The 12,966-nt window shown below is 39.9% G+C and overlaps 1 protein-coding gene across 1 annotated transcript in view; it reads right to left on the minus strand.

Annotated features, from left to right (window-relative positions):
• Nucleotides 1-288: 288 nt before the first annotated feature.
• The window catches only part of ATP6V0D2 (ATPase H+ transporting V0 subunit d2), a 53,403-nt gene continuing 40,725 nt past the window's right edge, over nucleotides 289-12,966 (minus strand). The window contains exons 5-8 of the mRNA XM_003940497.4: nucleotides 11,714-11,791; nucleotides 4,283-4,459; nucleotides 2,713-2,787; nucleotides 289-768 (exon numbers count right to left, since the gene is read on the minus strand). Of these exons, the coding sequence (XP_003940546.2) occupies nucleotides 607-768; nucleotides 2,713-2,787; nucleotides 4,283-4,459; nucleotides 11,714-11,791 (492 nt within the window). The 3' untranslated portion in view covers nucleotides 289-606. The remainder of the gene's footprint in view (nucleotides 769-2,712; nucleotides 2,788-4,282; nucleotides 4,460-11,713; nucleotides 11,792-12,966) is intronic.

A 12,966-nucleotide genomic window follows, 5' to 3' on the forward strand; every position in this document is an offset into this window, starting at 1 on the left:
TGGATCCCTTGAGCCCAGGAATTCAGCACCAGCCTGGGCAAGATGATGAAACCTTGTCTCTACAAAAAATACAAAAATTAGCCTTGTGTGGTGGTGTGCCCTTGTGGTTCCAGCTACCTATGAGGCTGAGAGGTGGGAGGATCACTTGAGCCTGGGAGGTCAAGGCTGCAGTGAGCTGTGAGCATACCACTGCACTGTAGCCTAGGTGACAGAGTGACACCCTCTCTAGAAAAATTTTTTAAAAAGGAGGCATTCAGTATTTGGGCCTGTAGAGAAGCATGGACAAGCAAGAATAAAATACGTTTATTAGGTCCAATTTTTAACATGATCAAACAAGAATAAGAAAAGTGCCATAGAGTTAATTAAAATTAACCTGTAAAGCGCAGTGAAGAATGAGACAGACATGTGGAAACAAGATCGAATGCCACTGAAAACAAGGAAAGGCTTTCTTTCAGAGCTGGTTTACTGTGTTTCTATGGATTTGCAACTCATGAAGATGCAGGGTGCCTTGCTTTTGTGTAGCCTAGATAATGAAATTTATTTTCTTTTCTTCAATAACTTCCTTCTAACATGTATAATTTTCTGCATTTGATAACTTCACTTGGGTTATAAAATTGGAATGTAACTGTTGATTTTCGTTCGATGCCTCTGTGAAATACATTCTGCTATCCACACAATATTTCTCATTTCCTGTTCCTTCAGCTTTACATATGCATAAAACACACCGTAGTGGAACTGTCTGTTGAATGCCAGCACATTCATTTGTACCTGAGGAAAGAAAAAAAGTCACACAGACTATCAGCTTATTTGGAATATACTACGTTTATGAAATAATATCCAGCTACAGACTGGCTTGTACTTGTGCAGTGCTTATTTGTATTTAAACAGGCAATGTCCAAATTGGGCCAGATAGAGGAGTATGGTGGCAACTCTGAAAGTTCTAACGGGAGAGTGTCACTCTGCAGATAAATATAGAAAACAAAGGTTATAAAAGTAAGTTTGTAGAAACACAAGAAAAGCTCCAAATTTTAGCAGCACTGCTAGCTCAAAGATGCCTAGGTGAGTGTGTAACTTTGTACTAATACTTACCTGGCTTCTAGCTAGTGGACATATCTCATTTAGATAAAGTATTTCTTGTTGGCCACAACTTTTAAAAGTTTAAATAGGCTTTTAGGCTTAGTCTAACTTCCTTCCAGGGCAATGTCACAGGTCCCTGGAATTTAGACTAAGCGATATTATGAGCTTTCTTGGAATGGTCTGTAGCAACTTTACATATAGTTTAATTGTATTTTTTTTCTATAGAAGTTAGGTGAGACAAAGAAAATAATAATAAAAAAACTTAAAAAAACTGGAGTAAAGTCTAGAATATAACAATTCCTTTATTCTTTTCTATTTTGATATTTAGAATGGAAAGGAGAAGAGGAGATACTGAGTCCCTCATGCACCTCCAAAAATCTTGAGCAAAGCAGGCAGGGAAAGGAAGCTGTATCTGCTGTCAGGGATAGACACTTATTTTTCCCACCAAAGGCTACATTCTTAATAGCCTCTTCTTCAGCAGTTGTGTGATAGTGTGGAATTTTAAAGCAACCCTACTATACCAATTAATTTGCATTAGTTTTTACTTCTTTCTATGACAGACATTAGAGAGCTGTTGGAAAATGTCTAAAACATAGATCTTTAGGAAGGTTCCCTAACAACTCTGAAACCAGTCTAAACCTAAAGTTTGGGTAATTTTCAGGGTTCTACGTTAGTTTCAATCAGATTGAGATGGAAGGGCCAATGGTTTCAGATAAATAAATGGAACATATTAGAAAATCTGTGGATTTGGGGGACCTTTTCTGTACCAAAAAAAAAAAAAAGCCATTATTGTTGAACAGTAGAGTATCCCAGGAATTATCTAAATGGATCAAGTATTTTTGCTTCTTTGTGGGGGTGGGGGTGTGCAGATAGAATAATCTAGACTCTCTGGATGGATTTCCATATGACCAATTCCTAAGCATTATAATTGTGCCCATGAGTTATAACCATAGATAGACTTTTTTCTTTTTTTTTTTTTTTTTTTTTTTTTAAGATGGAGTCTCGCCTGTCACCCAGCCTGGAGTGCAGGGGTGTGATCTCAGCTCACTGCAACCTCCATCTCCCAGGTTCAAGCAATTCTGCTTCCTGAGTAGCTAGGATTACAGGCAAGTGCTATCATGACCAGCTAATTTTTGTATTTTTAGTAGAGACAGGGTTTCACCATGTTGGCCAGGCTGGTCTTGAATTCCTGACCTCAAGTGATCTGCCTGCCTTGGCCTCCCAAAGTGCTGGAATTACAGGCATGAGCCACCACGCCCCGTTTCTAAATTCTTCTCGAGGAAGAGGTGGATTAGAGTGAATTGTACCAGAATGAAGACAGCTGATATTTGATCATGAGGATGCTCTAGCTTTGCTTCTCTAGGTCACTAATTTTGGAATAGCTGCATTTCTTCCAGAGCTTCACTGTGTGCACCTCTGTCTGGACAGAACATTTCCATGTAAAGCCATCATATGTGAGCCAGAAGGCCCTGCCTCTTCAAGGTAGGGTTAATAATACACCACTGACTATCAAGCTATGAATGTGCCTGATCAATTGGCATGATCAACTGTAAAAAGAAAACCCAAAGTAAGAAAATACATTAAAATACACAGTAAGAGAAAAATAAGCTAATAGCATCTCTGCTTATATCATACCTCACGCTCGTAAAACACGTCCTCCAGGGTCTTTCCCCCACTGCCACCTACAGCTTCAAATAAAGGCTTGTATACCTTAAAAACAAAGACACTAATTTTAAAAACATTTTCATTTCTTATAAATGTATATACGTATAGTTTTCCTAGCATTATATAAATTGTGCACATAATATTAAAAAAAAAAAAAACTATGCCAGGAGAACTGAATGTTTTTTATAGGATTTTGGCCTCCCAAAGAAACAACAACAAAAAAATCCAAGTAATAAAAGTGTGGATGAAATTCCAGCCTCTTGGCTTGTTCAGGGCTACAAGGTAATTCAACTCTCAATATACAATGTCTGAGCTTATTTTCTCACTGAGGGTCTTAGGGCTAGCTAGGTACATTAGAGAAGCTCAATGAATGTTCATAATTTGATCGGCATGGGTACATAGGTTCTTTGAGATTCAAATTGATAAAATTCACATGCAATTTCCAGTGTGGAATTTGGGAGAAGCTCAAATTTTAATATTATGCTAAAGAGTCTCATGCAATTACATATGAGATGTCACAAAGGTTTATGCATTTGCTGACTTTCATCTTTCCTAGAGTGCTTCAGAAATCCACAGGAAAAGATGAGTGTCATTCTAGACCTGGAAAAGTTACCTGGAGGTTATGTAACTGCCTGCGAGTCGGAGGGAATGGAAGCTGCAGCGAGGTGCGCAATCCTGAGCAGAGGAGCTTTAGGCAAGAGCAGCTGGATGCTGGAGTTGGGGAAGGACACAGCAGCTACTGTTTCTCTCCTGATTTCTGGCCACTCGGCAAAGTGAGTGGAAAAACTAATACATCCTTATTCTTCTTTGCAGTCCACCTAGACGTTCTGTGCCTAACCTTGTTTCCCCAGTGGGTACCTGAAAGTGCTGCTGGATCAGACTATTTTACATAATAACTTTGATTTGAGCTCACATTTCCAGAACACTGCATCAGTCTCCTGGGGGAACTTGCTTTAGCAAACACTTCAAAAGGAGTACTCAGATGACCATTCCTTGGAGATTTAAACAAGTACTTGCTTGGCAGGAATCTTAAAAATTAGTAGCTTGGGGCCGGGCGCGGTGGCTCACGCCTGTAATCCCAGCACTTTGGGAGGCCGAGGCAGGTGGATCACGAGGTCAAGAGATCGAGACCGTCCTGGTCAACATGGTGAAACACCATCTCTACTAAAAATACAAAAAAATTAGCTGGGCATGGTGGTGTGTGCCTGTAATCCCAGCTACTCAGGAGGCTGAGGCAGGAGAATTGCCTGAACCCAGGAGGTGGAGGTTGCGGTGAGCCGAGATCGTGCCATTGCACTCCAGCCTGGGTTAACAAGAGCGAAACTCCGTCTCAAAAAAAAAAAAAAAAAAAATTAGTAGCTTGGGCCAGAAACTTAACGTGTTTCTTTGGGAGAGATCATTTCAGCAAAAGACACTGCTGGCTACCTTACAGATATTATTACTTCTTTTGAGTATAAGTGGAAATTTGATGTGTGAACTTCTAAAGCACATGGAAATGAACTAACACAAGGGACCTAGGGAAGCCAGTGTCATCACATACTCCGTAATGATCCGCTACGCTCTTCATCTGGTCAAAGTCTTCTGCTTGAGCCAACAGCCGCAACCCCTCAGGATAGAGCTTGCCAAAGGTTGGATAGAGGGTCTCCCGGTCTTCTTTGCTCAATTCAGTGCCAAAGGAGTTAAGAGTGATGATAAAAGCACGTCTGTCGGCCTCAAACTGAATTTGCAAGACAAAATCAGTAAAATCTAATAAACTACTAAATGGCCAGACTCTTAAGTACACAAATTCATTTCTGAAATGACTTGCTTTCTTTTCTGGATCTATGTCTAATTATACTCCAGACATGTGTTATTAACGTTCCCTTAGTCTTTTCTTGTAACGGAGTCACTCTGCTGGTCAGAGAAGGACCACACAGCAGCAGTGATGGCCTGTGACTCCTGAAACCCACTAAGCCTTATTTCCTGGGCACCCTGCAATGAATTCCTCATGCGTCTCTAACACATAGGCCACTAGCGTCACAAGTGTCTCTTGTATAAAAAGGAGAATAATACCTTTTCTTAGGGTTCATTCAGGGACAGAACCAGGTAAATATAAGTGGGAGTGCCCAGCACGATGTTTGAAACAAAAAGTGATGCCATATCCCTTCCTAGTCGTCAATGTCACCATAACTTTTTACATAATGAAATTGTGTGCTACCAACCATTTGTTTATACTTTCATGGTTTGGGTTTTCTTTTTTGGTGTCCTAGGTGAGTTATCAATAAATCTAAGACTGTAGCTAAGGACTATGTGGGTTGGGGTAAGTTATCTTTCTGTCAAGAAGTTTTCTTGTTTGTAAGATGCTGGAGTGTGGCTGCCTGATCTTCAAGGTAGGTCAACACATACTCACGGCCTGTCTTCTCCATGCCGAACACCACTAGGCACCTGGGCTTCCATTCCCTCATCATTCCTATTTCATCTGACCACTCAAGTCTTTCCTGAAATTTTGTTTCTATTCCCTTGAGCTCTGTGTTTCTACTGTCTCTTGGTTCTCCTACTATCAGCGCAGACCATTCCATCTCAGTCTCTCCTTCAGGGGCTCCTCCTCTGCCTACTCTGGGTGCTTGCCATGGTTTCATAGGGCTAAGCCGCTCTTCTCTAGGTACCTCAAATGCCCAGTACTTACCACTTCATTTTGAAATCTGTGCCTCTATTTCTCCCCACTACACTCTAAAATCTTTGAAGAACCATGTCTCACTTGTTCATTGTTCTTTTTATTATTATTATTTTCATTTTGAGATTGGGTCTCACTCTGTCATCCAGGCTGGAGTACAGTGGTGGGGTCAGAACTCACTGCAGCCTCAACCTCCCAGGGCTCAGTTGACCCTCCCACCTCAGCCTCCCAAGTAGCAGGGACTAGAGGCGAATGCCATCATGCCCTGCTAATTCTTTTTGTAGAGATGGGATTTCACCATATTGCCCAGGCTTGTCTTGAACTCCTAAGCTCAAGAAATCTTCCCTCCTGGGCCTTCTAAAGTGTTAGGATTATAGGCATGAGCCGCCATGTCTGGCCTTTTGTTCATTTTTGAATAGCCAGTGCCTGACACATAAGGAAGTCTTAACTACTTACTGAATCCAACAGAGTGATATGTGATCCTACTACTTTTGAAATTCTCTAACATTCTCCATGATGTTGGATAGCATTCAAAGCAACGTTTTGTGACTCAGTAGCTTTGACATCACCTGGAAGCACGTTAGAAGTGCAGAGTCTCAGGTTAGGGTCCAGCTCTACTAAACCAGAATCTGCATTTTCACAGGATTCCTAGGCTATTTGTATGCACGTGAAAGCGGAAAAGAATTGCTGTATGCTATCCTCCAATCAGCTTTTGACTGCTTAACAGATAACAAAACCCAACTTGCAACAGATCTCACTGGAACTCTTATGTGAGAACAGGTGTTTTCTATCAGAAGAGTGAGAGTTACTTCCATATGATCCTCTTGATTGCTCTTATAGAGATTACGGGTGAACTGAAAAGTAGGGAGTGGCTTTATTTGGAAGCAAAGGCAGCTGCCTCTGGCTACTGAATATAACCAGTCCTGTCAGTAATTTTAGACCTTCTAGAGATAAGAGAAGAAATGCAAGGGGGAGATTTCATGGCAATAAGAAACCTTAAAACAAAAATTAGGGCAGGAAGAGCAACAGTGGAGGTAATTGTCCCAGATGTTCCTTAATTCGCTCTCTGGTTCTAAAATATGGTCTTACGAAGAGAATTAGGGCAAGGTAGGCAGCACTGCAGATGTGCAAACGCAGAGGCCAGGCCAGAGGAAGGAGCAGCAGGAGATAAAGCAGGACATTCTGAAGAAAATGTCATGGCTCAATCACTGGAAAAACAATTGGAGAAGTGAGAAGGATAGATAGCTGAGGAGAGAAGAGGAATATAAGAAAGAACTTTGAGTCAGATAACAGTAGGTTATCTGAGTCTTCCATCCTCTTTCTAGCTCCTTGTCTTTGTTACCACTTCTTCCCTCAGCCTACCATGCATGTGCTCTGTTCCGTAACTCTGCATGCTGAAATCCTCCCTGTGTTCATGTCCCATCAAATGCCATCTATTTCATAACAAGCCCTTCTATTTCTTCTCTAATTGGATATTATTCCCTTTGAACCCGATTATATTCCCTTTTCCTTTTATCATAACTGACTATATGTCTACCAGTTCTTCTAGTCTGGAGGCTCTTTTGTGTGAGCGTGTGTGTTACCTTCTTAGTGAAAAAACCCATAACTTCAGAATTGGAAAAGGACTGTTCTTTGACCATCCCTAAGCAGAGTCGGACATGCCTTTGATTAGAGGAGACTAAATGGGCTGGTGTTAGTGTGACATAGCTCCTGTTTCTTGCAGAGAGTAGGCATGCTGTGTGGTATGGTATATGTTGGCAGTCCCATGCCTTTCCTTTTACTGTTCCCTACAAAAACTTACTCATGTTAAAACTAGAGCTTATTTTGTATTATTATTGCAAGAGATGGCAATGTACTATTGGCTAGCTCGAAATCACTGTCAGTTGCACATCATAAACTCCTACTGATCGACTGATTGGGTCACACACATATTCTCGCCAGTTCCTTATGGGAAGAAGTCACACCTGGCGGGAGGCAGTGGGCGGAGGTGTCAATGGCAATGGAAAAGAGTGAAGTGAACTGGAATGGAGCCTAGCCTTATCAGCACATGCACTGACCAGTAGATATCAAACAAACATAATTTGTGCTTGTTTTTCACTGTCCTATTAACCATATAGATTGAAGAGTAGGAGTAAAAAGCAAATATTATACTACAGTGCATTTGCCTTGAACATGTCCATTTCTTTTTTTTTTTTATATGAAGTTACAATCTTGTAATTAGTTCCAATTTTCACATGTAAATTGAGGTTGATGGTCTCTTCTACCGTATTAAGTCTCTTGAAGTCTCCGGGCAAATGAGACTAAATGAGAATATACATGAAACTTATAAACTATAAGTGTTCTATAGTTACACAAATAAAAGGGAGGTAATTACATGATCAAAGTATTTATGTAAAGCTGATGAACACCCTTTGATCGTATCATTATAACTGTTACAACTGCATGCCTTGTGTAGCTGATATTTCTATATAAATAAAAATAGTTCAGTGTATTTTTATTTTTATTTTTTAGAGACAGGGTCTTGCTCTGTCACCCAGCCTGGAGTGAGGTGGCTTACGGCTCACTGTAACCTGGAATTTCTGGGCTGAGGCCATCTTCCCACCTCAGCCTCCTGTAGCCAGGACTGCAGGTGTATTCCACCATGCCCGGTTAATTTCTGTATTTTTTGTAGAGGTGGGGTCTTGCTATGTTACCCAGGCTGGTCTCAAATTCCTGGCTTCAAGCGATTCTTCTGCATAGGCCTCCCAAAGTTCTGGGATTACAGGCATAAACTACAGTGTCCAGCTGAGTTTTTTGTTTGTTTGTTTGTTTGTTTTTAATGCTATTTGAAAAAAAAAACAACTAATCTAATCTGATAAGATGAAGATTGGAAAGGTACAATGAGAACACTGGGCATACAGTCATTTGATCAAATCATCCCAGTGACAAGCGTTTTTCTGATATTATCTTTTTTTTTTTTTTTTTACATTACCAAGGATCACAAAGACATCATTCTTACCTATTTCCTACCTATAATAAAGACATAATTCTTACCTTACCTACTTACCAATATTTAGAGTACACAAAGTATGATCTTGCTTATGAATTAGCACTTACTTTCATATAAAAGAATTCTGAATGGTGAATTTAATGCAGAGACACTATGGCAGAGTGGATAAGCACATAGGTACTGGAGTCAACTGCCTGCATCAAATCCTGTGAGACATCAGGAAAGTTAATACCTTTCTCTGTGTGTCAGTTGCTCCCTCTGAAAAATAGATACTAGACTACCTATTCTGTGTGGTTTTGAAGTCTAAGTGAATTCATGTATATAAAGCACTGAGGATAGCATCTAGCACGTAGTAAGTGTTATCTATTAATAGTACTATTGTATACCTTTGACAAGGTTATGAGTCTTGATACGACTTTTATTTCACATATTTCTCGGGTATATAGTATACAAACCATTTCTAAACCACAAGAATTACGCTGAGTAAAAATTCTGCTTTTGAGCCATAGACAACATGGCTTCCTATAGTGTGGCTAATAGTTGAATTTATGAAAAGAAAGGGGAGGGCCTCATAGGGTCACTAGTTACTCATGTTACATGATTGGCATGACTGAGAGAGACTATTTTTCATCCTGTCATTTACTATGCCATAAAAAATGTTATTCATTCGATACCCACTTTCTGTGTAATACAGAAAAAGACAAAAATATTTTTTGGAGATCTTTAGTGATAAGATTTTCAGTTCACAAGTGTTTTGGCTGTATGTTAAGAATTTCAGGCTGGGACAACATACAGAAACCTTTTCTTTGTTTGTTTTTTTGAGATGGAGTCTCACTCTGTCGCCCAGGCTAGAGTACAGTGGCATGATCTCAGATCATTGCAACCTCCACCTCCCAGGTTCAACCTTCATGCCTTCTGTGCCTCACCTTGCAAGTAGCTGGGATTGCAGACGTGCACCATCACATCCAGCTAATGTTTTTTTTGGTATCATTAGTAGAGACAGGTTTCACCATGTTGACCAGGCTGGTCTCGAACTCTCAACCTCAGGTGCTCCACCCGCCTCAGCCTACCAGAGTGCTGGGATTATAGGCACGAGCCACTGTGCCTGGCCAAGACTTGATCTTTTCCAAAAAATAAAAAAAACTTAGCTGGGCATGGTGGCATGTGCATGCGATCCCAGCTACTCAAGAGGCTGAGGTAGGAGGATCATTTGAGCCCAAGAGGTTGAGGCTACAGTGAGCCATGATCACGCTACTGCACTTCAGCCTGAGCAAGGGACTGAGACCCTGTCTCAAAAATCAAAACAAGCAAACAAAAATCTCAACAAGGAATAGCAGAGTATCTTCAACTATAAAACTTTTTTTGTTTCTTTTTTCTGTATCGCAAGTCATCAAGCAAGTAAAATTTTAATGATTATATGTTTTGAGGGGAGCTAGTTTTATCATATGTGGTTTCAGAACATTAGGTTGAAATATTTGCAGATTAAGTTATTTTTTTTTCTTTTTACCTAAAGGGTAATGCTTATTAGACTTTTCTTGAAATCAGAATTCCACCCACCAGTGAAGTCACTGTACCAGATAATGTAATGATTAAAAATATTCTTTAGATAAAATTTAATTTCACAGGGCAAAGTAAGGGCTTAGAACAGGACAAAGTGCTAATATTTTCTTTTTAAGTGAATTAGGAAATTATTTACTAGCAAGAGGGATGGATGTAAAGTACTTAGGACAAACTATGCACAGGATGCCCCACAGATCCTTCTGAACTCCACCCTGAATCTCCCATGCATCTGCAGATCAACATTCTTACGCAAGAGGACTCCTAAGCATAGATGAAATCTGTAGTGATTAAGAGGTGTTAACAAGAGTATACCATCAACTAAAGAGGTAGACACCAATGGTGGCATTTGACACATAATTAAATGAGCTTACCAACTGTGAATCACATAACCAAGAAGTCTTTCTGCTGAAAGCTGGAATGCTCATGTGTTGCTTGGGGCAGCCTTTATTTTAGGATTTATAATGTACAATATCCCTGTAGTTGAAGCCATAGTGGACTTTTGGTGCCAAGTTGTGGGGTTTCCTAGCTGCCCAATGTTTCCTTAATGGAAGGAATTTGAGTGATTATTGAGTGTCTATAGTCCATCCACTGCTCATAGCGTCAGAAGCATTTGAACCAGAGCAGCTCCATCTTGAATAGGGGCTGGTAAGATAAGGCTGAGAACTACTGGGCTGCGTTCCTAGATGGTTAGACATTCTAAGTCACAGGATGAAATAGGAGGTTGGGCTGGGCGCGGTGGCTCATGCCTGTAATCCCAGCACTTTGGGAGGCCGAGGCGGGTGGATCACGAGGTCAAGAGATCGAGACCATCCTGGTCAACATGGTGAAACACCATCTCTACTAAAAATACAAAAAATTAGCTGGGCATGGTGGCATGTGCCTGTAATCCCAGCTACTCAGGAGGCTGAGGCAGGAGAATTGCCTGAACCCAGGAGGCGGAGGTTGCAGTGAGCTGAGATCGCACCATTGCACTCCAGCCTGGGTAACAAGAGCGAAACTCCGTCTCAAAAAAAAAAAAAAAAAAAAAAAAAGAAATAGGAGGTTGGCACAAGATACAGGTCATAAACACTTTGCTGATAAAACAAGTTGCAGTAAAGAAGCCAGCTTAAACCCACCAAAACCAAAATGGTGATGAGTGACTTTGGTCCTCCTCACTGCTACACTCCCACCAATACCACGACAGTTTACAAAAAAATGCCATGGCAATGTCAGGAAGTCACCCTATGTGATCTAAAAAGGGGAGACACGAATAATCCATCCTTTGTTCAGCATATAATCAAGAAATAACCATAAAACTGGGTAACCAGCAGCCCTTGGGTCTGCTCTGCCTATGGAGTAGCCATGCTTTTACTCCTTTACTTTCTTGATAAACTTGCTTTCACTTTACTCTATGGACCCAAATTCTTTCTTGCATGAGATGCAAGAACCCTCTCCTGGGGTCTGGATTGGAACCCTTTTCTGGTAACAACAGTATACTAAATTTTTATTGTTTATAATCTATTCTTTATATACTACATGAAAATAAATCATAATCAAATCTGTGTATACATTATTATTTTCTAATTCCAAAATAACTCTTCCATGCAGAAAACTTGGAAAATATAACTCTTAACCAAATACATCAAATATTATATATAGTAAAATATACTGCTTGTTTTATTTCTAGATTTAAAAAACTTCAAAGATAAGGGAATACAAGTAAGGTTAAAACAATGAAAAATATGTAAGTACTTTATTTAGCATGAAAAAATTCAAGGACTCTTTCTTACCTCAAGAATGGGACACATAACTTCTGCTGTGACATCACCATGATTCTTACAGAATTTATAGAATGTCTCAAGGTAAGACTTAAAAAGAAAAAAGATCATAAAGTGATATAATGAATATACATTCCTTTTGAAAATGTCTAGATCAGCTTTTCATGGTTTATTAAATGCTTTAATGGAAATTGAATTACTTCTCCAATAGGGAGATACTTTATAATAAATTTTGTAGAAGCTTTCACATTGCAGCATGTTGCACAGACTAAAAAAGAACTCCAGAAAAGGACAAAACTGCATTTATCATAACTTATAATTACTTAACAAGCACTTTTTCTTTTGCATGGTTTTAGATTATTTCATATGGTTAATTCTTGCTATTTTAACAAGAGTGCCGAGTTCTTTTCTGAGATCAGTAAATAATTTTAGATTCAGTCCTATGCTGACACTTAATCTCTCGTAGAGGCACATTTGAGTTGGCTTTGAGCATGAAGCTATATAGGAAAGGCTGTGGGGTCAGATTGCCTGAGCGTGGATCCCAACTCATACTTTTTAGCTAACTGACTTCTTCCAAGAAACCTTTGCCTCTCCATGCCTCAGTTTTCTTCTCTGAGGAATGCAGATAGCATAAACATCATATTTTTGCTAGGTGGATTAAGTGAGTTAAGGCCTATAAATTACTTACAACAGTGCCTTCTGTTAGTTATATCTCAAAGATGCCTCCTGTAAGCCCATAAGGCACTTTACCAAAAGGAACACTGCCTGCAATACAATGCTTTTGAAAGGACCACATGTTTGAACACAGCATGCTATATATATGGCATGGCAGTATATATTCAGTTACTCTGTGTGAGTGTCCAAAGAGGCTATGGTTGTTTGAGTAAAAATGGACAGATTTTGCTCAGCCTATAGTCTATTACAGCTACTCAAATGGTGGCAGCACAGTCCAGACAGACAGTCAGATCATGCCAAGTGGTACCTATGAAGCAGCATACACAAAGTGTTCATTCTGGTATACTGCACACTGTAGATTAAAATTGTGTTGGCAAATTAGCTGTGAGATTCAGGGATACTAACAGGATTGAGGAGAGAGATGAACATTACATAACAGAGGGTTTACTATGTATGCTGGTTGCTTTAAATGGATTGATATTGTTCAGCCCACTGATTCACCTACCACCATCCAAATACCTTTTACGTTCCACATACCATGCAAGGAGCTCGGAATGTGGATGAATAGGGCATGTTATTTCCTTGCAAAT

The sequence above is a fragment of the Saimiri boliviensis genome, chromosome 15, assembly GCF_048565385.1.
Source record: "Saimiri boliviensis isolate mSaiBol1 chromosome 15, mSaiBol1.pri, whole genome shotgun sequence".
Taxonomy (NCBI): domain Eukaryota; kingdom Metazoa; phylum Chordata; class Mammalia; order Primates; family Cebidae; genus Saimiri; species Saimiri boliviensis.